General features: G+C 43.7%; 1 protein-coding gene across 2 annotated transcripts in view; it reads right to left on the minus strand.

The window, feature by feature from the left end:
• The window catches only part of SYN2 (synapsin II), a 197,614-nt gene that overhangs the window by 109,113 nt on the left and 64,545 nt on the right, over window positions 1-23,956 (minus strand). For both annotated transcript variants that reach the window (XM_064156345.1, XM_064156344.1), the window contains exons 2-4: window positions 13,921-13,978; window positions 10,097-10,188; window positions 5,483-5,639 (exon numbers count right to left, since the gene is read on the minus strand). In XM_064156345.1, the coding sequence (XP_064012415.1) occupies window positions 5,483-5,639; window positions 10,097-10,188; window positions 13,921-13,978 (307 nt within the window). The remainder of the gene's footprint in view (window positions 1-5,482; window positions 5,640-10,096; window positions 10,189-13,920; window positions 13,979-23,956) is intronic.

Here is a 23,956-nt window from a genome sequence, read left to right on the forward strand (position 1 = left end):
CTCTAGGTTCAACAGCTCCAGGGCTCTCAGCCTTTCCTCCTCACCGAAATGCTCCAGGCCCCTCAGCATCTTTGTGGCCTCCACTGGACTCAAACATCTCACTTATTTCTTGAATGGCATTTCCCAAAGGAAAACAGAGATAGCAACGTATCTAGCAAATAGATTAGAACAAAAGATCTGGATTGGTATTTTAAATAACATTAAGTCTTAATTCTGGGTAATTAACTATGCTCTTTTATCTTTTCACTATTATAAAGCTTTCATACATGCTTTGCAGAAGGGATTCTGTGCACTGTAGATGATAATTAAACCAGGAAATGAGCTAGTTTGAAGTATGTGACCTTGTCTGACTCTAAAACTTCTCCAGAATACCTGTTTCTGCATGTCATTAGACATGAGTAAAATTACAAGATGGATCACAAATTCAACAAGGGAAGTCTACATTTTTGCCTCACCTTATCTTGATGTAATTAAATTCAACCAGGTGAAATTGTGGTCTCATTTGAATGGGACAAGTCATGCACAAGGCTATTACTTCACAACATTTCAATGCAGTGGAAGCATTCCAACATGGTAAGAGAGTGCATGAACCTTAAAAAGCTTCCTCTACAGTTCTGCATGCGCTTAGCAAAAAAGAACTTAGTCTTTATTTATACAGCTCATGCTTTCTCCCCTGACTTCTGACATCCTTACTAGCATTTAAGTAAAACCCATCTCACAAGCCCAAGGCATGAATTTTTCATGAGGTATGTAGTATTATCACAGAAGTGAAATAACAGCAGTACTGTATTAAACTCAGATCACTAACATACTTCATCTGCAAGCATCTCACCACACACATTCATTGCAATATTTTCTTTGCCATGCTTGCTAGCATCCCACATTTTCCAAGGCTTATAGGGTACTTTGAACTTCCGACACGCAGTTGAAGGACTTATATATGTCCTGACACTGGGAAGCACAAGCTTTGAGACTCGTTTCCAGAAATGCTTTTAGTATGTTCCTGGCAATTTTCCCATCACACCCTCATCTTTCAGTAACACACCTCAGAGCAAATCCAAATTTGCTGTCTATTGGCAGAGGCACAGAAACCCATCTGTGTCACAAACACGGGGCAAGAAGCTCGCTGATGAAAAATTAAGCTTCAGTTCCTAACGCAGGGTGTGAATCTGCCCGCAGGCTTCAGAAGGGTTGTGCAGCTGGAGCTGTGTGTTCTACAAGATGACCTGATCCTCCAGAGAACAGCAATTTAAACCCCAAAGTTCCTGCATGTTGCATTCTAACTCTTATTTTATTCAATAGCCCTTTTATAATCCAGCTTTCTGACTTCCTGCAACTTCTATGTTACTCCTGATTTTACACTGATGCAAAGAAGATCAACTGCCCATTACTAATTCCTCAGTTTTTCATCCCATAAAGTCCATTCCATTGGACACCATTTCTTTTTTTTTCTACCTCTAATCAAAGGGCAATTCACTTCTGCCACTCCAATTCTACCTGTAGGAAAAGCAATCTACTTCTCATGAATTGATAAAGATGGTGATAAACTAAAGGGAGGAGCTCATGAAGATGGGGCTGGGCTTTTTTCTGTGGAGGCCAGGAAACAGGACAAAGGGCAATGGGCACAAAATAGAACATGAGAGGTTTCACTCAAACTTAGGGCAAACTTCTTTACCATAAGAGCCACAGAGCCCTGGAGCAGGCTGCTCAGAGAGGTTGTGGAGTCTCCATCTCTGGAGTGAGTCCAAACCCACCCGGACATTGTGATCCTGAGCAATCTGCCGTGGGTGACCCTGCTTTAGCAGGAGGGGTTGGACTGGATGATCTCCAGAGGTCCCTTCCAACCCCCACCATGCTGGGATTCTGTGAAGCATATAAGATAATTGCAACATGAGACAAGATAGCCTAAAGAATGAGACCTGTTTGATGCTAAACTTTCTTTATAATACCTGCATCTGAGAAGAAATACTCAAGAGTTGTGATATGGACTCCTGCTCAGACTGTGTGCAATTTGAACACTTTTAAGTAAACCTATTTGAATCATAGAATCAACCAGGTTGGGAGAGACCTCCAAGATCATCCAGTCCAACCTAGCACCCAGCCCTGTCCAATCAACTAGACCATGGCACTAAGTGCCTGATTCAGTCTCTTTTTGAAGACCTCCAGGGATGGCGACTCCACCACCTCCCTGGGCAGCCCATTCCAATGCCAATCACTCTCTCTGGCAACAGCTTCCTACTAACATCCAGCCTAGACCTCCCCTGGCACAACTTGAGACTGTGTCCCCTTGTTCTGTTGCTGGTTGCCTGGCAGAAGAGACCAACCCCACCTGGCTACAGCCTCCCTTCAGGTAGTTGCAGACAGCAATGAGGTCACCCCTGAGCCTCCTCTTCTGCAGGCTGCACACCCCCAGCTCCCTCAGCCTCTCCTCACAGGGCTGTGCTCCAGGCCTCTCAACAGCTTTGTTGCCCTTCTGTGGACACATTCCAGTACCTCAACATTTCTCTTTAATTGATAAGCCCAGATGCAGAAGTGCCCAGGTAGAAAAGCTCAGAGAGGGAAAAAAATAGATATCTACGATTCTTCTCTACAGTGAAATAAAGTTAAATCAGCTGAAAAAAATAATTTCATAGATATTTAGGCTAAGACAAACTACAGAAATTTCAGCCAAAAATGAGAATGCTTGCTCAACTCAAAGATACAGATATGGCATTTCAGAAGACAGACATTTCAACATGAGCTGTTGTGCCACATCTTGAAAGAGCTCTACGGGAATTCAAGTCTATTTAAAAGTTACATTCAAATTATAGTCACTAAATTTACATCATTTAAAATTATATTGTCACTATATTTAACTCAGCTATCTATTTTTACCTATTTATCTGTGGTTTGTTTCCACTCTCTTTCTGTTCATCCACTTAGTTTCTGTACTTCCCTCTTTATATTTATCTATAACTCTCAACTGAAAGAAGGCATTAGAAGCATAAGACTTTATTATTTGTTTCTGAGGTGCACTGTATAGAATAGAAGATAAGGAACATAATTTTTTTTACACATATCCCCTTCTATTTGCTTCACAAGGTCTTCCAGTCAAAATAGTAAATATTCCTACTACTCCCTGGAACACAAACCCTATGAGGAGAGGCTTGAGGGAGCTGGGGTTGTTTAGCCTGCGGAAAAGGAGGCTCAGGGGTGACCTCATTGCTGTCTACAACTACCTGAAGGGAGGCTGTAGCCAGGTGGGGGTTGGCCTCTTCTGCCAGGCAACCAGCAATAGAACAAGGGGGGACAGTCTCAAGTTGTGCCAGGGGAGGTCTAGGCTGGATGTTAGGAGGAAGCTGTTGTCAGAGAGAGTGATTGGCATTGGAATGGGCTGCCCAGGGAGGTGGTGGAGTCACTGTCCCTGGAGGTATTCAAGAAAAGGCTGGATGAGGCACTTAGTGCCATGGTCTAGTTGACTGGATAGAGCTGGGTGCTAGATTGGACTGGATGATCTTGGAGGTCTCTTCCAACCTGGTTGATTCTATGTCATTCTAAATGCAGTTATGAGTGGAAAAATCAGCACAGAAACTTCACGTGCAACAAGACCAGTGGTAAGACTGGGATATCTTTATTGCTTTGCTGGAATGACAGCCCTGATTCCAGCGTTACCAGAAGGATATGGCAAGGAGAAATTATTCATTTACCTTTTACGGCGTGATTACTGCATGTAAATGCTACTGATACTGCTTCACCACCCAGCTTTATTGCACACGATGAATCAAAGCATTAAGAAATGCCACACAGCATAGAAAATGTGATGCATTAAATAAGTGGATTCAGCAATATCCAATATATCCCAAGAAGCTCTAAATGCTCTATCATTTATTCCCCAGTGTGGTTTACTGCAACATAAAAGTATAATAAAATTAGTTACAGGAGATATTTGTTCAAATCTGCTGACAATGTTTGAAGAGGAAGATTTTCAGTGTTAAAAAACCCCAAACATCTTCAAGGCATTGGAACAGGCTGCCCAGGAAGGTGGTGGAGTCACTGTCCCTGGAGATGTTCAAGAAATGTGTGGCACTTGGAAACATGGTTTAATGGCCATGGTGGCACTAGATGATCTTAGAGTGCTTTTACAACCAAAATAACTCTTTACTTCTATGAAGGCAATAAGAAAGAGTAGAGCAAAATTTAATTTCCGTGTGGAAAATACTGACAAATGTTATTTTCTTACCTAGACACCAGAGAGAAAAATGATGAAGCTTCCCCTATGTATTACAAGCAGTATTCTTTAATACAATAATCAAGTTATCTTAGTAGAATAGTATAATAACTTCTGATAAAGTTTCATTAACTCTTGGACAACAGAATGTATTTATTACAGGAACGGGGACTGCTCCAAGAATTGTCTCCATTTACAGTACCACATTTTACTTGTGACTACTACTATTAGCTTCCCCATGAATCAAAAAGATCACTAAATTCTATTCCCATCACTCCAGAGACTGGAATGGAAAACTGGATTGGTTTCAGTTGGTTTCTACACTAAAACTGGCAAATATCAGTGGTTCTCCAGTGTAGCCCATTGCTCTAAGTGTAACTGAAAAGAAGAACTCCTACCCCATATGCAGAAGAGCATAAAAAGAGCTTTCAAAAGAGGAAACCAAATAGCTTCAGATTTCCTTGCTAAAGCTTAGCCCCAAAAATTTCAGAAGCATGAGGAAAACACTGGCTAAAAGTCTGTTTAAATTGCATTCAAAACCACAAATATGAAAAATATTCTCAGCTTGCTTTTCCCAGACAAATTGTGAATAAACACACTCTCCTCACTTGAGTTGGGCAGCAGTGGATAGGTTTTCCGTTAGTTTCCTCACTCCTTTAATCATTTGTACTACCAATATTTTTCTCTCTGTCCCCACACTGCCTACACTGTCTCTTTGAAAACATCATAGGATCACAGGATGTTAGGGGTTGGAAGGGAAACCTGGACATCTTTGAGTCCAACTCCCCTGCCAGAACAGGACCATATCATTTACCAGAGGTCGCCCAGGAATGCATCCAGACAGGGTTGTGGAGTCTCCACAACCTCCCTGGGCAGTCTATTCCAGTGCTCTGTGATCCTTACAGTAAAGTTCTTCCTCATGTTGAGGTAGAACTTCCTGTGCTGTAGTTTACGTCCATTGCCCCTTGTCCTCTCACAGGGTACAAAAGTGAGAAGAGGCTCTCCTTGCCCCTTCCTGACCCCCATCCCTCAGATACTTATATACATTTATTAGATCCCTCAGTCTTCTGCTCTTCAGACTACAAAGCCCCAGGGCTCTCAGCCTTTCCTCATAAAGCAGTGCTCCAGTCCCTTCATCATATCTTGGTTTGCTTTTTATTCCTTTCACTATTGCTGTCCAGAAACACTGCAGTTTGATACTTCATATTCATGAAAGGCAAGCAAACCAATTCTTTAATTTTTTTTGCAGCAGAAGGTTTTTGGTACATCACTTACCACCCAGGGCTTGTCACAGAAGTTATAGATGGACTCCAGGGAGTTGACACTGGGGATGCCTGCGTACTGCATTCCAATGATCAAGTTGCGGAAGTCTTCATTTTCTGCCATACTGAACGAATGTTGTCGAACGAGGACAAAATCAGGCCTGAATGACCTGGCAAGAAAAAGATGCATTGCTAACACTCGAGAATCAAACGGATTTGCCTTCAATAGCAAAACATTTAAAGGGAAAAATGTCTAGTTGATGGATAGAGGAGTGCTAAAAGAACACCCAAATGAAAGGTAAATGTTAAAAGATGGGAAGAATTGTTATGGCTTTATGAAAATCTGCATCATTTCCTAAGTGCTGTTCAGGAAACAGCAGCAGCCACTTAATAATGGGACTCTATTAAGAGGACAGACAAATTATTATGGCTTTTCAGAGCGTTTTTCCATTGCAAGATACATCATAGAACGTTCTTCATTTATGCACACCAGTTCTTCAACAACAATAAACAGAAAGCAGAAACCAAAGCTGCTTGGCAAGCTGCTGCTGCTGCTGCTTCTCCTCCTGTTTTTTTGGCCACAGCTCCTCTGAGGCTGTTTTAGAAACAGTAAAAGATGGAGCAAACCCTTTGCTCACAAACCATAACTGGAGATAATAAATTCAGCTTTTGATCAAGACACTTGTCAAAATTAATTTCTAAACTAGCAGCTGCACTTTTTCTTTTCCTGTTTCTCTCTTGTATCTAATCAGGACTTCACCTTTTGAACCTCATTAGCTTCTTGTCCTATCACCATATGCACCTTTGGAAACAGCCTGACACCACAATCACCTTACCCAAACTCTGACATTTAGTTACTGAAGAAGGTTCTGGAAAACATGAGACATGATACAACAGGTCACAGGCACCAGTACAGTGGCAATTCACTCCTAAATTCAATTGTTCAAAGATTCTCCTTGGTATTTAAATTTTATAGGTAGAAAAAGCACTGAGTAGCCTGAAGCTATTAACCTCCTGGAAAGATGTATCACTGCAGAGTAAATTAAATTAGTGCAGTAAATTAATGTAATTATTTACATGTCTTGAATAAATACAACTGGAGTGAAAAACTCTGAAGAATATAAAATTATTCAGGAAAGCAAAACAAAACCAATTAAAATGAATGTTTTTAATTGCTGCAGGAGTTTGGGGATTCCAGCCTAAACACAGCAGTCAAAAGTTTAGTAGGTGGATTCTGAAGTTGGCTTTCAACTTTACTGCTTTGCCTGGCAAAAGCAACACTGTAAGATTTGCTGTCAAGCATCACTGTAACGACACTATGGATCATATGAAAAACTTGTACAGAATCACAGAATCTGAGTTGTTAGGGCTGGAAGGGACCTCAAAGATCAACCAGTTCCAAACCTCCTGCCATGGGCAGGGACTCCTCACACTAGATCAGGTTGCCCAGAGCTACATCCAGCATGGCTTTGAAAACTTCCAGGCATAAGGCTTCTATGACCAACCTGGGCAACATGTTCCAGTGTCTCACCACCCTTATGGTGAAGAACTTCTTCCTACCATCCAAGCTGAATCTACCCACTTCTAGTTTTGCTCCATTCCCTCTAGTCCTATCACTACCTGACATCCTTACAAGTCCCTCACCAGCTTTGTTGTAGGCCTTTAAGAAGTTTCCAAAAACATATTTGTAGCATAGTTCTAAGAATCTATGGTCTGGCTTTTATAGTGGTCTGCCAAGAACTGCTGAAACAAGGAAAGTCAATTTAGCAACATAGCATGAATGTAATACTCAGAGGATTAATGATGCCTTAATCAGAACTGCAAAGCACTCAGTAAAACAAACTCCCTCCATCATTTAAAACAATGCTAAGGGGGTTGCACATCTCCTTAAAGGCACCACTCTAGATTTAGACAGTAGTCTTTAAAACAATGATTTGGTGAAAAAAATGTGGAACTGGTACTGAAAAAAATCTTTATGTATATGCAAAAATATTTATAGATAGATACAGACATATCTGTAGATCTCAAAGTTGCTCCCTCAAGTAGCATCAGGCGAGGCTTAGGTTGGACGTTAGAAAAAACATAGCAACAGAAAAAGCACATTCCAAGCATCAGGCAACAAACGTCAGGCCACATAAAGACTGGCACTTACCTAAAGATAGAAAGAATTCATTAAAAATAATTTAGTCTTTTCAACAATATTCTGTATCTCCAGAACAATCATCATAGGATCAGGGAACTGCAGTCCCAGCATGTCTGCAGATCCTTCACACGCACCAGAAAAGCTTGCAAACACGTAAAATCTTCAGCCTGTTTTGGTTGGAAGAGATCTTCAAGATGATCACCACTAAAGGTGGTTTTAGTCACTTGACTTTTTAGTCAAGGTCACCACTAAAACATATCCCTCAGCACCACATCTCCACAGCTTTGAAATGCCTCCAGGGATGGGGTGCCCTGGGAGGCCTGGATCAGGGCCTGGCAAATCCTTTTGGAGAAGACTTTTTTTCTAATGTCCAACTTAAACCTCCCTTGGTGCAACTGTTTCCTCATCCCATCACTTGTTCCTTGGGAGAAGACAGCAACCTCTACTTCACTGCAACTTCCTTACAGGGAGTTGTAGAGAGCAATGAGGTCTCCCCACAGCCTCCTTTTCTCCAGACTAAACAACCCCAGTTCCCTCAGCTGCTCCTCAGCAGACACATTCTCAAACCCTTCACCAGCTTCATCACCCTTCTCTCAACTTGCTGTAGCATCTCATTATCTTTCTTGTAGTGAGGGCCCCAAAACTGAACACAGTATTCCAGGTGCAGCCTCACCAGTGCCCAGTACAGAGGCACAATCGCTGCCCTGGTCCTGCTGCCCACAGTATTGCTGATCCAGACCAGGATACTGGTGGCCTTCTTGGCAACCTGGTCACACGCTGGCTCTTGTTTAGACAGCTATCAACCAGGTAGCAGATAGCTGACAAAGATTAGAGTAGACTCATGGACTGCAGGTAGTTCTATCAGCTGAAATGACTTCTCTATAAAACCCAATCATATTATCCAACCTTTGTCATCTTGCTAGCAGTTACCTGATGACACAACAGTTTTCCATTTCTTAGCATCAGTTTTATCATAAACTGCATATATCAGTCTTTGCAGATGCTATTTTTCTGGAGGTTCCCAACTCACATAAAGCACTGACATGCTTTGATACTAACTTAGCCTCAATATTTTTGTCCTGTTTGGAAAATCATCTACAGAAAAGCTACTAAGGAGCAGGATCAAGATTTCCTGGCTCCAAGACCTATATCACTGGGGAAAAAACAATCAAACAAAGAAATTACAAAACCAACTGCCCCCCAAAATAATCAAATCTCTTACTTTTCTAAAGGAAATAATCTTGTGCATTTGGCATAAGTGGTTGTTGCATTAAGCTGCAGTATTTTTAGAACACACAAGAGATTAAGTAGTTATGAGTAAGTAGAAATTCTCAAATCTTTTATTTGGACAAATGTTGTGCAAACCCACAAAGATCCAAGACATGCTGTATGCTGTCCAGCTCCCTCAACTCTTTCTCTTGCCTAAAGATAAGCAGAAGTAGTAAACAACCAGGTCACTCTTCATGGCCTGATCCACCTCTCTGAATGCAAGTATGCAACCAAACAACTCTTACACTTAAATCCTATCAACTACACCAAACTAGGCCAAATTAGGATTCACCCTCACAAATTAGATAAAGTATAGGATTGCTTGAAATTATTTTCTAATACTTATTTGAGGTTTTACTTTGCCCAAGCATACTGCTATTTCCTCCCCTTACATTTACAAGGCTGTTGAAGTCCTCACTGAAAACCAAGGTAAAATTACTCTGCCTGCAGTTTGAAAAATCCTTTTTTTTTGGGCCTTCAGTTTGAAAAATCCCTCTTTTTGGACCTTCAGTTTGAATAATCCCTCTTTTTGGACCAGACAGCCTATTGGGAAATCTCAAGCTTTTAAAATGAAATCTGTCAGACAGTCATGTTCCAGGAACTGTCCCGAGAGAAGTGCTATGTCTTAGCCTCTTTCAACAGAAAGTTGAAAGCAGTGGAATTAAATGTTGCTCATCTGCAACACTGTTTGGGTCTATACTCCTCTAGCTTGGATCCATTCCCCCCCAGTCTCATCACTACCTGACATCCTAAAAAGTCTCTCACCATCTTTCTTGTAGCCCTCTTCAGATACTGGAAGACAACAATAACATCTCCTTGGAACCTTCTCTTCTCCATTCTGAACAACCCCAACTCTTCCAGTCTGTCTCCATAGAAGAGGTGCTCTGGCCCTCTGATCAATCTTGTGGTCCTTATCTGGACACATTCCAGCATGTCCATGTCTTTCTTGTCATAGTGGCTCCAGCAATGGATGCAGTACTCAAGGTAGGGTCTCACCAGAGCAATGCAGAGGGGGAGCATCACCCCTCTCTGCCTGCTGGCCACACTTTTCTTGATGTAGACCGATTATGGAGGTGAATGACTAAGGTCAATGTCAATGACTGAGGTATGCAGGATGTCAAAATCCCCATCACACATATACACAAGATCATCCAGCACTTTTTACACATGAAGCCATTTATTGCTTTTTGCTGTTACCCTTTCAGTATCTCTTACCTGACAACTTTAGTGCCATTTCGGAACACTTGGACATCTACTGCGTAGTTTCCATCAGCATGGGCTATCAAGTTGATTTCTGAGAATTCTGCCTATGAAAAGAAGACTCACATTAGCCAGCCTGGTTTAGTTTACCTTTATTTTCCTAAATCCCTCCTTTTAAGGATTAGTAACTGCTGACAACATACATTGGGAACATAATGAGTACCAAGAGCATGCTAATCCAACAGTATTTGACATGATGCATCACAGAATCACAGAATGTCAGGGGCTTGAAGGGACCTCTAAAGATCATCCAGCCCAACCCCACTGCCAGAGCAGAATCACCTATACCACATCACGCAGGAATGCATCTAGGAAGGTCTTGAATATTTCCAGAGAGGGAGACTCCACACCCTCCTGGGCAGCCTGTTCCAGATTTCTGCCACCCTCACAGGGGAAAAAAAATCCTCATGTTTCCATGGAACTTTCTAAACCTCAGCTTCTACCACTGCCCCTTGTCCTGTCATTGGGCATCACCAAGCAGAGAATGGCTACATCCTTTTGGGACCCACCCTTTACATCTTTATGAACATGAATGAGGTCACCACTCAGGCTCCTCCTCCAACCAGCACAGCCCCAGCTCCCTCAGTCTCTCCTCATGAGGAAGATCTTCTGTTCCTTTCATCATTTTTGTGGCACTGCGCTGGACTCCCTGAGGTCCTTCTTGAACTGGACACAATATTCCAGATGTGGCCTCACCAGGGCAAAGTAGAGAGGGAGAAGAACCTCTCTTGACCTGCTAACCACAGCCCTTCTAATACACTCCAGAATGGCACTGGCCTTCTTGGCCACAAGAGCACATTGCTAGCTCAAGGTCAATCTTTCATCCACCAGGTCCTTTTCCCCTTCACTGCTCTCCAGCAGGTCAGTCCCCAACCTATACTGATCCATGGAGTTGTTCTTTCCCAACTGAAAGACTATCCTTGCCCTTGTTGAACTTCATTAATTTCCTTCCTGCCCAACTCTCCAGGCTAAGTCTCTCTAGATGGCAGCACAACCTTCCAGTGTGTCAGCCACTCCATCCAGTGTGGTATCATCAGCAAACCTGCTGACAGTGTCTTCTGTGCCCTCCTCCAGGTTATCGATGAATATATCGAATAGTATTGTTCCCAACACTGACCCCTGTGGGGCCCAGGGGGGTTATGAAGTGTCCTTCTCTGGAGGCTTTCAAAAGGCACCTGGGTGCATTGCTGTGTGGACTACCCTGGGTGATCCTGCTTTTGGCAGGGAGGCTGGACTTGATCTCTGGAGGTCCCTTCCAACCTCTAACATTCTGTGATTTGGTGATACAGGCTCTGTTCTATTTCCTTTGTGTGCATTTACTCTGCTAGTTTAAAAAGACCTGGGGCTGACAAACAATTGCCTCACAAAATCCACAAAGAAAGACTTTTTTCAAAAGGATCTTCTCAGACTGGAAATGTGGACTTTCAAAAGGAATCCCTTCCATACTCTGAATCTACAGTTATTTGAAAGGAAAGGACAGGATGTTTTTCATTTATCCCCACTCTTTCATCAGCTTAGGCTCTCAAGGCACTTTACAATAACATTACACAGCAGAATAATTGAAATGCAGCCAGCTGTCTTCTGGGGCATAAATAAAAGCGTCTTTGCTACCCCAGACACTAAGAGAATAGAGAGTGTCAGAATTCCCATTAGTCTCCTCCTGAGAAATGGTATCACTGAAAGTCTTCCTCAGTGAAATCTGTGTAAGGCTTTTAGAATTCACTGCTCAGGGAAGCCAAATGTGGACAGCAGGACCAGGGCAGTGATTGCCTCCCTGTACTTGGCACTGGTGAGGCCACACCTTCAATACAGGGTTCAGTTTTGGGCCCCTCACTACAAGGACATTGAGGGGCTGCAGCAGACTCAGAGGAAGGCAACAAAGCTGGTGGAGGGTCTGGAGAACTGGGCTGGTGAGGAGCATCTAAGAAAACTGGGGTTGTCTAGTCTGGAGATGAGGAGGCTGAGTGGAGACCCCATTGCTCTCTACCGCTCCCTGAAAGACATTGGAGTGAGGTGGTGATTAGTCTTTTCTCCTTATTATCAGGTGATAGGAGGAGAGGAAGTGGCCTGAAATTGTGGCAGGGTTAGGCTGGATATTAGGAACAATTTCTCCCCTGTAAGAGTGGTCAGGCATTGGAACAGGCTGCCCAGAGAGTTGGTGGAGTCACCATCCCTAGAAGTGTTTGAGAAATGTGTGGACATGGCACTTGGGGACATGGTTTAATGGCCATGGTGGTGTTGGGTTGACAGTTGGACCTGCTGATCTTAGAGATCTTTTCCAACCAAAACTCTAAGTGTGAACTCCCCTAACCACCAGTCTAACTCAACAGCTCAAGTATGTGCTTGATTCAAAGCACAGAAGGCTCTCCATTCAGTCCCATACACATCTATACATTCCTGAACCAGTGTTTCAGTGCTATAAACACAAAGGGCAGTTCTAATATTATTATAAAATGAATGCCGATGGTGAGACACTGAAATATTTGTGTCAGAGCTGACAAGTGTGAAGAATCATTTAAAATTTATTTAATCTGAGATCAGCAAGCAGCTGATATCTCCAAATAATAAATTACAGGGATGCACAATATAGACTTTGTAGCTTAAAAGCTTAGTAGATCATAGAAAATGATGTATTTTAAGACAGGTCACAGTAAGTAGCGTAAAAATAAAAGACTGCTCTCTGCTATTAACAAAAGACTAACTAAAGCAGTTAATAACTCTATTTGTATAGGACTGTGGTGGCAGACATGTTACAAAGAGATTAGCAGGGTTCAGAAACTTTTGATCTCTTCCTGATTAAGAGAGATCCTGGTCTTACAAAAGATCATGTGAAGGAAATCCTGGCTTGCACAGAGCTTCTGCTAAAGAGACCACACATGTGTGTGGTTTGATCCGAGTGTGAATGGCATTTTGGGACAGAATAACTTGTCTTCTTTTTCTCATCTCTCCCTCAATAGTCTTGAGGATCTCCATGTGTGCAAGCCAAGAAGAGCAGCAGATACTCAGTGATGCAAAGGGTGGAGCAAAGCTGGATGCAGTACTATTACAATGAATTTAGATATGCTGAATCCCCAGTCAGTGCTCCTTTCCCCTCACTTGGAAATTCCAGTGACAAAACCAATTCAGTTCAAGTATTGAAATTTACTGCAGCACCATCTATATGCAGAATCCAAGACTGAGAAGCAGTGAAGAGAGTTATTTTTTCTCCAGTTTGAGATCACTAACTCAAATGAAATAACCATAATTCTAATGCACCCTGAATTCTCCCTCCATATTTATTCAGGGCTGGTTGTGAAAAACCTGTGTGCTTGCACAACAACCAGAGTGGGGGAATATTCTTGAGGGAAGGAATTAGTGCTAACGAAATGCAACAACTCATGGAGTGTCTAGGAAATGCTGTCGCTAAGCAACAACTTTTCAATATATGCCTTTAATGTTGGGCAAATTATAGTCAGATTCCTCTAAAAAGAGCCATGTAAGGATGAAATCTATTTAAATCTTTGACATTTCCTACTTAACTTCTCAAGTTATTTTAAGTACCAAGGACTATATATACGTGTATACAAATATTTAGGTTGGAAAAGATCCTTAAGATCAAAGAGTCCAACCATTAACCCAGCACTGACAGACTGCCAGGGCATCACTAAACCACGTCCTTCAGCATCACATCTATGCATGTTTTAAATCCCTCCTGGGAGGTGTGTGTGTATATACATATATATGCATTAGTATAAATACACCTATACAAAAAGAACATTCAGATTAAGTCATTTAATTACCTGCTCCACCTTTATGTCGTATTCTCCATGGACCTTTTTTCCACGGAAAGCCTTGGCCCTGCAGGGAAGAGAAGAGAGTGAAAATCAAAGCTATATGTCTCTGGAATCATCACATAAGCCCCCCCTATACGCCTTCAGGGTCTTCAAAACACACACACACAGAGTAATGAAATCTATCTGCCACTTACACATAATCTTCCTTCAATATCAACCATAAGGTGATTTTCAGCATTGAAGTATATAGTAATGCACACTGAAATGCTCTTCTCACAATTAGTTATTAATAAAAAGCCATCTCTTGCTCTGGGTGAAGTGAACAACAACAAGTGGAAGTTCATTCCACCATGAACGACTTCCTAACAACCACTCACGGTAGGCTTTAACTGCTTACACGAACTGATTATTGGAAGCACAATGCTTACAAACTTTAGATTGCTCTTAAAGAAAGTATCAGAGGTACTACAGACTGCATCACCAGATTTTGCACAATCAATACAGTTTGGACTGGAAGGGACTTTTAAAACTAATCCAGTGCAAGCCTCCTGCAGTCAGCAGGGACAGCTGCAGCTAGAGCAGGTTACTCAGAGGCCCAAACAACCTGGCCTTGGAATGGCTCCAGGGATGGGGCATCTCCCACCTCTCTGGGCAGCCTGGGACAGGGTCTCACCATCCTCAGTGTAAAAAATTTCATCCTTCTCTAGTCTGAATCTGACTCTTTATGTTTGAACCATCACTCCTCTCACAACAGACCCTGATCAAAAGTCTGCCCTCATCTCTCTGAGCAGCTCTTGTAAGAACTGAGAGGCGACCAGAAGGTCTCCCTGGAGCCTTCTCTTCTCCAGGCTGAGTAACCCAAACTCTCTCAGCCTGGCCTCAGAGCAGAGGGCTTCCAGCACTTTCAGCAGTGCTGTGGCTTTCTCAGGTCCTGCTCCTACAGGTCCTTGTCTGTGCTGAGGACTCCAGAGCTGGCCCCAGCACTGCAGGAGGTGACTCAGCAGAGAGGCAGAATCCCCTCCCTGCCTGGGCTGCCCACGCTGCTGGGGATCAGCCCAGGGCAGGCTGGCTCTGGGCCGGCAGCGCTCGGTGCTGGCTCATGTCCAGCTCTGCACCCACCAGCACCCCCAGGTCCCTCTCCACAGGGCTGCTCTCCAGCCCTTCATCCACCTGCCTGGACTGATACCGAGGATTGCCCCAGCCCGGGTGCAGGAACTTGCACTTGGCCCTGTTGAACTTCACAAGTTTCACGTGGTCTCAGTCCTCCAGCTCATCCAGGTCCCCATTTATGGCTGCCTAATTCACTAATTAATTTTACTCTTTCTAGACTGTAACCAGAGACATTCTAATTAACATGAAGGATTGTTTACAAGCAATAACCACACACTGTAAAACAGGACTGAATTCAATGACTGAGTCTCCCAAGGCCTCATGAGGAGATGTTCATCCAGGAATCTGTCAGTTGCATGCCTTAGGCAGTAGGTATCTGCTTTGGAGCAGATAGGAATGAAAAAGCCCCAAAAGACATCTGTTGATAAAAGAGAATCACTCTAACCCTCTGAAGTTGGAGAAGAGCGACAGTATTAATGCCTCTGCACCTTCTTTGCTCATCAAGTCAAAGCTTAGCATACATTTTCCACATTTACCATCTGCAAACAAAAATCTGTTGTGTGACCCAAAACCAGAACACCATACAACATCTTCTCAAGTGTTAAAATAAGGTAACTTTGTCCATTTTTAACATCTGATAAAATGCTGTTATGCTAAACTAAATCTGCCTCCTTAGGGTAAGCAATTTATACTGCACATCAAAACAGCTCATCATTGCCTTTGGAAAATCCTCTTTCCTCTGAGGTCCAGAAGAGTTTCACCACTGATCTGAGTACTGGAAGAAGAAGACTTCCTCATCACTGAAAACACTCCCACCTGGAGTACTGCATCCAATTCTGTAGCCCCTATTACAAGAGGGATGTGGAGATGCTGGAGCATGTTCAGAGAAGGGCCAGGAGGGTGATCAGAGGGCTGGAGCAGCTCTGCTATGAGGACAGACAGAGAGTTTGGGCTGTTCAGTCTGGAAAAGAGGAGGCTCTGAGGTGACCTTATTGTGGCCTTCCAGTATCTGAAGGAGGCCTACAAAAAAGCTGGGGAGGGACTTTATAGGCTATCAGGGAGTGACAGGACTAGGGGGAGTGCAGCAAAGCTGGAGATGGGTAGGTTCAGGCTGGACACGAGGAGGAAGTTTTTCAGCATGAGAGTGGTGAGAGCCTGGACTGGGTTGCCCAGGGAGGTGGCTGAGGCCCTGTCCCTGGAGGTGTTTAAGGCCAGGCTGGATGAGGCTGTGGGCAGCCTGATCTAAGGTAGGGTGTCCCTGCCCATGGCAGGGGGTTGGAACCAGATGATCCTCGTGGTCCCTTCCAACCCTGACTGATTCGATGATTCTATGTTTCTGAAGAATGTCTTAGGCACTGTGGACAGTGGATGGTAGAAAAGAGAGTGTTTACACTGAAATGGAATGCTAAAATGTTCCTCAGCAATGAACTCTATATTAGGATGCAATTGGTAAGAAGACAACTGTCCTAGTTTTGAGCCATGAGCTCTCCAGGCCAAAAGGACAGAAAATGTATTTTACCCCTTTCCAGGGAGTAAAATAATAAATGCTCTACACTGGTTGGATGCTTAAATGGAAATTATATGTACAATTATAAGCAGAAGCTATAAAGCAAGCATTTTAATTACTGGTTTCTTGTAATAAATACAGGAGAGATATGAAGTTTAAGGTCCATTGGCTTTTTGAGGAGGTGCAGGCAGCATAATGTTGATAACAAAAGCAGACACCCAATAGCCAACGCCACAAGTCTAATTCAGAGAGATTATTATTAATCACTACTTCTTTCTTCCTGAACTCACCATGAAATCCCATCTGAGGCATTCGAAAATTACCACCTGAAGGTTTTGAGGTTGTCTGGACATCAGTTTAGCTGTATAATGTTGCTTATGTTGAAGAATCAGCTGGACCACATTCATCTAATAAAATCATGGAATCAACCAGGTTGGAAAAGTTCATCCAGTCCAACCTAGCACCCAGCCCTAGCCAGTCAACCAGACCATGGCACTAAGTGCCTCATCCAGGCTTTGCTTCAACACCTCCAGGGACAGCCACTCCACCACCTCCCTGGGCAGCCCATTCCAATGCCAATCACTCTCTCTGGGAAGATCTCCCTCCTAACATCCAGCCTAGACCTCCCCAGGACAACTTAGAATCATAGAATCAGTCAGGGTTGGAAGGGACCACGAGGATCAGCCAGTTCCAACCCCCTGCCATGGGCAGGGACACCCTTCCCTAGAGCAGGCTGCCCACAGCCTCATCCGGCCTGGCCTCAAACACCTCCAGGGGCAGGGCCTCAACCACCTCCCTGGGAAGCCCACTCCAGGCTTTCACCACTCTCATGGTGCAGAGCTTCCTCCTCACATCTAGCTTGAAGCTGCCCATCTCCAGCTTTGCCCCAGCACTAGGGAGGCCTGGAAAGTCTCTCCCCAGCATTTCTGTAGGCCTCCTTCGGACACGGAAAGGCCACAAGAAGGTCACCTCGGAGCCTCCTCTCTCCAGACTGAGCAGCCCCAACTCCTTCACTCTGTCCTCACAGCAGAGCTGCTCCAGCCCTCTGAGCGTCCTCCTGGCCCTGCTCTGGACACACTTGAGACTCTGTGCCCTTGTTCTGTTGCTGGTTGTCTGGAAGAAGAGACTGATCCCCACCTGGCTGCAGCCTCCCTTCAGGTAGCTGCAGACAGCAGTGAGCTCTGCCCTGAGCCTCCTCTGCTGCAGGCTGCACTCCCCCAGCTCCCTCAGCCTCTCCTCACAGGGCTGTGCTCCAGGCCTGTGCTCCAGGCTCTCAGGCCTTCGTCGCCCTTCTCTGGACACCTTCCACTGTGAGGTTGCCTCACACCACAACCTGCACCTGTGAGTCTGATTGCATAGGCTGCACTGGAAGGAAGCAGCCCACAGTGACCAAAGAGAATCTGCCAAGCCCATAAAGATCCAGTCTTTTCTTGAACACCTCCAGGGATGGCAATTCCACCACCTCTCTGGGCAGCCCATTCTGAAGGCAAACCACTCTCTCTGTGAAGAACTTCCTCCTAATAGGTGCAGGAAAACCCCAGGACATCTCTATCACCCTGGAGAAGCCCACAAGAAACAGACTAGAGAGGAAGGTTTCATGCCACATCTACCTCAGGAGGAAAGCAGTCGATCTGTAACACCAGACAACTGAAATGTCTCTTTGAAAAACTAAGATTTATCTCTTTGAAACACTTCCAACTCCAATTCTGACCCCTGTGGATTGAACAGTAATGGCATTGTTGAAGTGTACCGGGAACAGGATGAGATCACAGATCTTTCCTCTGATGCAGCCATAGGTGAGGTAAAGGCATTACTGGACACCACATAACACAAAGAGAACTTAGACAGAACTCTGTTTGCTACGTGAGACAGTAAATACTAACTGAAGAATAAATAACATTTAAGAATAAATATTATTTTAAGAAGCTGTCCCTTAAGGACAGGAACATAAGCTTAGATCAATACTCATTTCAGAGCAGGATGGTAACTTGACCATATACAGACATCCACCCTTCCACGGTGCTTCCCAGCAAAACTGATGGCTTCTGAAAGAGAGGAAACGGAACTAGGAAACCCCAAAGAGCCAAAGAGAAGCTAAGTCCTCTGCACATACTGTTCAGGGTAAACAGCTAAACCCTGGCGTGACTCACATCTCAACAAATGACTTCAGCTCTGAAAATAAACACTAATGCTAAGTACTGAAGTTAAGCAACCGGTGGCTTGGAAACAAACATGACATTGAATCGTTAGGCTGAACTGCCAAGGAGCTTTAGCAAATGGCTGTCATTAAAATGGATAATAGTAAATAATAGTCTCCAAATGCTCAGCCACTCGCTGCAAGGTTTTATCTGGGTATCGATCCCTAAAAAAAATGTGACAGCAAGAAGCCACAACTTTGTCATTTCAGAACAAACCCTTGAGAAATTCTCAGCGTGACCCTGCTGTGAAACACCCCAGTTTTCATTTGATGCACTAGACCTAGGAATCATGCACTGCTTGAACTACTTCCCATTTGCAGTGTCAGAACTAGACAATTCTATCATTATATGCCCAAATGATTATTATTTTGGTGAAGTGAGATGTGGGAACAACATTTCTTCATGGTATTGATGACAGAAATCCACTGAATTGTAGTTTATAATTCCTGTTACGCCTTGTTACTCTTAGCTGTGAGCATCAGGTGCCTACACATCACCTCTTGGAGCATCTCCATGAAGGAGCTGATACTTTCAAGGCATCTAGGCAAGGTGTTTGAGCCAAGTGTGAGGTCACCTGTCAGCATGAGCAAAAGTGTAGCCAGCAGGGCAAGGGAAGGGATTCTGCACCTTTGCTCTCATGAGACCCCACTCGGAGTACTGTGTACAGTTTTGGAGCCCACAACACAAGGAGGACATGGAACTGTTGGAGTGTGTCCAGAGGTGGCCATGAAGATGCTCAGAGGGCTGGAACACCTCTGCTATGAGGACAGGCTACAAGAGTTGGGGCTCTTCAGCCTGGAGAAGAGAAGGCTTCCAGCAGACCTCATAGTAGTCTTCCAGTATCTGAAGGGGGCCTACAGAAGGGCTGGCGAGAGACTATTGACAAGGTCCTGTAATGCCAGGATGAGGAGTAATGGACTTAAACTGGCAGAGGGGAGATTTAAATTGGATGTTAGGAAGAAGTTCTTTCCAGTCAGGGTCATGAAACACTGGCACAGGTTGCCCAGGAATGTTGTGGCTGCTCCCTCCCTGGAGGTGTTCAAGGCCAGGTTGGATGAGGCCTTAAGCAACCTGTTCTAGTGGGAGGTGTCCCTGCCTATGATGGGGGTTGGAACTGGATGATCTTTGAGGTCCCTTTCAACCTAAACCATTCTATGAAAACAGATGTTCAGGTAACACCTGGCTGCTCACTGTGGGGATTTTTCTTGCTTTATATGTAGGGGAGAGACAAAAAGAAAGCAGCACCATCACTCATCTGGAATTCACTGTGCAAACAGTTGCTTGCCAGAGCCTAAAGAAAATGGACAGCTACTAATATGAATGCTGCCTGGTGGAGTTAATTACATGTCCCCTTATAGTCAGAATCTTTCTATGTATGTGAAATATTTATGCAGCTCTTCTTTCACAATTCATTTTTCTGAACATTTAACATTAACCAGTCCTAGAATATGCAGCTGCTGAGGATGGAGCCTCATACTGACTTGGGGCAAGGACAATAGATGAAGCAGGAATCACTAACACTGTCTCAAATATACAAATAAATCCTGAAATATCTTCTCCACAGCATCTAAACAGATTTCTGCACTATCCTGAAATCAGCGTGACTTCATTTCAAATTAATGAAGAGAGCATTAAACCTGGTGCTGCTTTTGACTGGCAACACAGTCAACAGCAAAAGCATTTGCTAGGATGCAACAGGTTTATATGACCTCAGTTTGCATTCTCTAACACCACAATGATGAGCTTAGCAGCAGCAGCTTATATTAAAGTCAAAAGTGTACATCCAGCAAATATGTAGGTTCCAGTCCTTCAAACCATTGCTCATGGTTTAGGTTTCCTATTCTTACAGCACTCCATATCCTAAATCACTGCAATCTGCACTTGGAATCACAGAATTCTTTCAGTTGAGAAAGACCTTTAAGATCACTAAGTCCAACCATTAGCTCAACACCACCTTGGCTGTTAAGCCATGTCCTGAAGTGCCATGTCTGCACAACTTTTGAACTTTGCAATTCTAGTCTGATTTCAGGAGAGATAACATCATGTGCACAGGAACCAGTTCCCTTTGAACACTGATTTATGGGCATATCCAAACAGGGAACTGGGACCTAATGATCAAATCTCATCAATAAGACTGCATGCTCAAAAAGCACCAGTTTACTGCAAGAGGGCAAAAGTGTTTTCATCATTTAGAAGAGCAGCACCCTCTAGAGTAGATAAATTGCAGGCTGATAGTATTTATAAACAGTTTAATTTACTGCAAACAAGGTGGTGTACAGATAAATGCATATGTGTATAAATTTACATATATAAAAATATCTGGTTCACTGGAGCTGCTGTTTGCATGTAAAGGTTTTGGCATACTACTGATAGAGAACCAAGCAGACTTCCTTGAACTTCAAGTCTGGTGCACTAGCCTCAGTGATAAACAGCAAATGTAGAAAGGAAACCCAATCTTCAGGGTCAGATTTGGTTAGGAACAACTGATTAATACAACTGGGAAGAGACAAGAAAAGGGGGGGGACGGGGTGGGGGAAAGAAGAAGGGAGAGGGGTGAAAAAAATAAGGGAGGAAAGGGAGAGGGGAAAAGAAGATATCTAGTTTGAAGATTTTTGTACCAGAAACCCATGGTTTGTATGTGTTGCTGGTTTCGTGCTGAATGAGGAATGATCAGCCTACCTCCAGCAGTCAGTAGTTTCTGTTAATTTAGTGAAAATATGACTGTGTCTAAGATGTCATCAGCATCCCATCTGCACTGCTAGGTGATCCAGTAACACAGAGTACTAAAAAATATGGAACACTGGCAGGATACATTTGGTAACCTTGTCAACTGTCCCATGATAAAGCACTGAACAATCCAATGAAATCATCTGCAGTAGAATTAACCTTTCAGTGATAGTATCTAGATGCATCCTAAGTGCATGGGTTTTAGCACAGCAGTTTTAAAACTGGCTTTGATACTAAATCAGAAACATCTCTCAAGGACATAATGGTTTCAAAACACAATCACATACATATCAGGAAGCTGGGGTAGAGCATCATTTAAAGGAGAAGGAGTCTTACTTTTAATTTCGGGGCCTAAAAGAGATCATCATAGACTGCTAGGCTGACTTTTGTAAAAGACACAAACCCCATAAGAAGCCATTATCAAAAGTAAGCCTGTGACCAGATCTGCACATTATTGTCATTTGATTGTGACCTAATCCACAACCTACTCGAACCAGTGGAAATGTCTCTGCCACCAATGGGGGCTCTGCAACTGCCTGATAGTATCAGCCAGCATCTGCTACACTGGCTTCCAACCAACCAGCCTAGCTAATAAGCCAAATGGAACTTCTATGGTGATGCTGCCATGAGGAGAAATGAAGAATGCTCTAAACAATCTGTTTTGCAGGCTTTTCCTTGCCTGTTCCACATTTCTGCAGCAAGAGATTTACTCTTAAAGACTTTGATGCTCTTGAATGTGTCACTCTGCTTCTGCAAAACCTATCTGGATTCAAAACACATTCCTTTTTTCTTCTGCACTGTGAAGTTATACTTCTGGCACTTGACCCAGCCAGTATTTCACTCTCACATAAAAGTTATGCTTTCTCAAGCTATTACTTCATACAGAAATTGTCTTAGAAGAATCAGACCATCACCACAAGCTAAGTGATAGAAAATACCAAATGCATGACTCATAGCTTTAGTAGTGCTCCCTGGTGAGCTAGATTTCATTAGATTAATGATAATCTCTGTTACCAGGAGCCTGTAAATTTGAACAGCAGCACATTTGAATGGCTCTGAAACAGCACACCTGACCTTAACAGCTTCCATAGCTCACATTTGCATCAGGCCAGTTAAATTTTGCTGTTAATCACTCAGTTTGATGAAATGCCATGTTCAGTGCAAGCACTGTAATGGCAGGGATTGCTCTTTCCAGTTATTCACTGAAAACCCTAACTGAAACCTGATTGATTTCATAACATTTTTCTCCCTAGGATGACAGGCAGGACACAGTTAATGCTGTGCTTCATTTTAAGTCACAGCCTAGCCTTTTGTAGGAGAAAATTTACTGTTTGTACAAAAAATGGATGCTAGCTTCTACCAGTAAGTTTACACATAGACAATTTCATTTTAGTCTGCCATTGAATCTAGTGAGGTGACAACAGAAAGGATTTGTGAACATTTTCTTCTGTGCCAAATGGCACAATATGGCCATTTACTTTTTTCTTACCATCTTGTTTCCACCAGCACAATATGCCCTGTCCTCACTCTTTACCTGAAATCACTGGACCAACTACTCCTGTACTAGTCCTGCCAATCATAATATATGGCAAGAGAATCACTAGGAACAGAAGCCAGCACTTGTGGTCCTGGTGTATTCTATACATGTGATGCAGCCACAATATGGGGAAAAACTTCTTTGTTGTGATGGTGATGGACACTAGAACAGGATCCCCAGAAAAGTGGGAGTCTCCTTCTCTAGAGACTTTCAAGATCTATCTGGATGTGTTCCTGTGTGACCTGCCCTAGGTGATTCTGTTTTGGCATGAGGGGTCAGACTTGATCTCTGGAGGATCCCCCCACCCCCTGCCATTCTGTGATTCTATCAAGCTACAGAATTTCATCACTGATATGGACAGTGACATGGACTCAAGGAATCGAGTGCACTCTCAGCAAGTTTGCAGATGACACCAAGCTGTGTGGCACAGTCAACTTGCTAGAGAGCAGAGATGCCATCCAGAGGGACCTGGACAGGCTGGAGAGGTGGGCCCAGGCCAACCTCATAACATTCAACAAGGTCAAGTGTAAGGTTCTGCATCGGGGTTGGTGCAATCCCAGGCACAGATACAGGCTGGGTGGCAAATGGCTGAGAACAGCCCTGAGGAAAAGGACCTGGGGGTCTGGGTTGATGAAAAGCTCAACATGAGCTGACAGTGTGCACATGCAGCCCATCCAGCCAACTGTGTCCTGGGCTGCATCAAGAGAAGTGTGGCCAGCAGGGCAAGGGAGGGGATTCTCCTCCTTACTCTGCTCTTGTCAGACCCCACCTGGAGTACTGTGTGCAGTTCTGGAGCTCCCAACACAAGGAGGTGTCCCTGCCTACAGCGGGGGGTTGGAGCTGGATGGTCCTAGACCATTCTATGATATGCCCAGTTGTACTGAGGACCATGTAAGCACAGAGATCCAAACCAAACTTAACAGGGCAGAAGAAACATCTGTAGGAAACCTTTCTCCTCTGGCA

The sequence above is a fragment of the Pogoniulus pusillus genome, chromosome 16, assembly GCF_015220805.1.
Source record: "Pogoniulus pusillus isolate bPogPus1 chromosome 16, bPogPus1.pri, whole genome shotgun sequence".
NCBI classification, from domain to species: Eukaryota; Metazoa; Chordata; class Aves; order Piciformes; family Lybiidae; genus Pogoniulus; species Pogoniulus pusillus.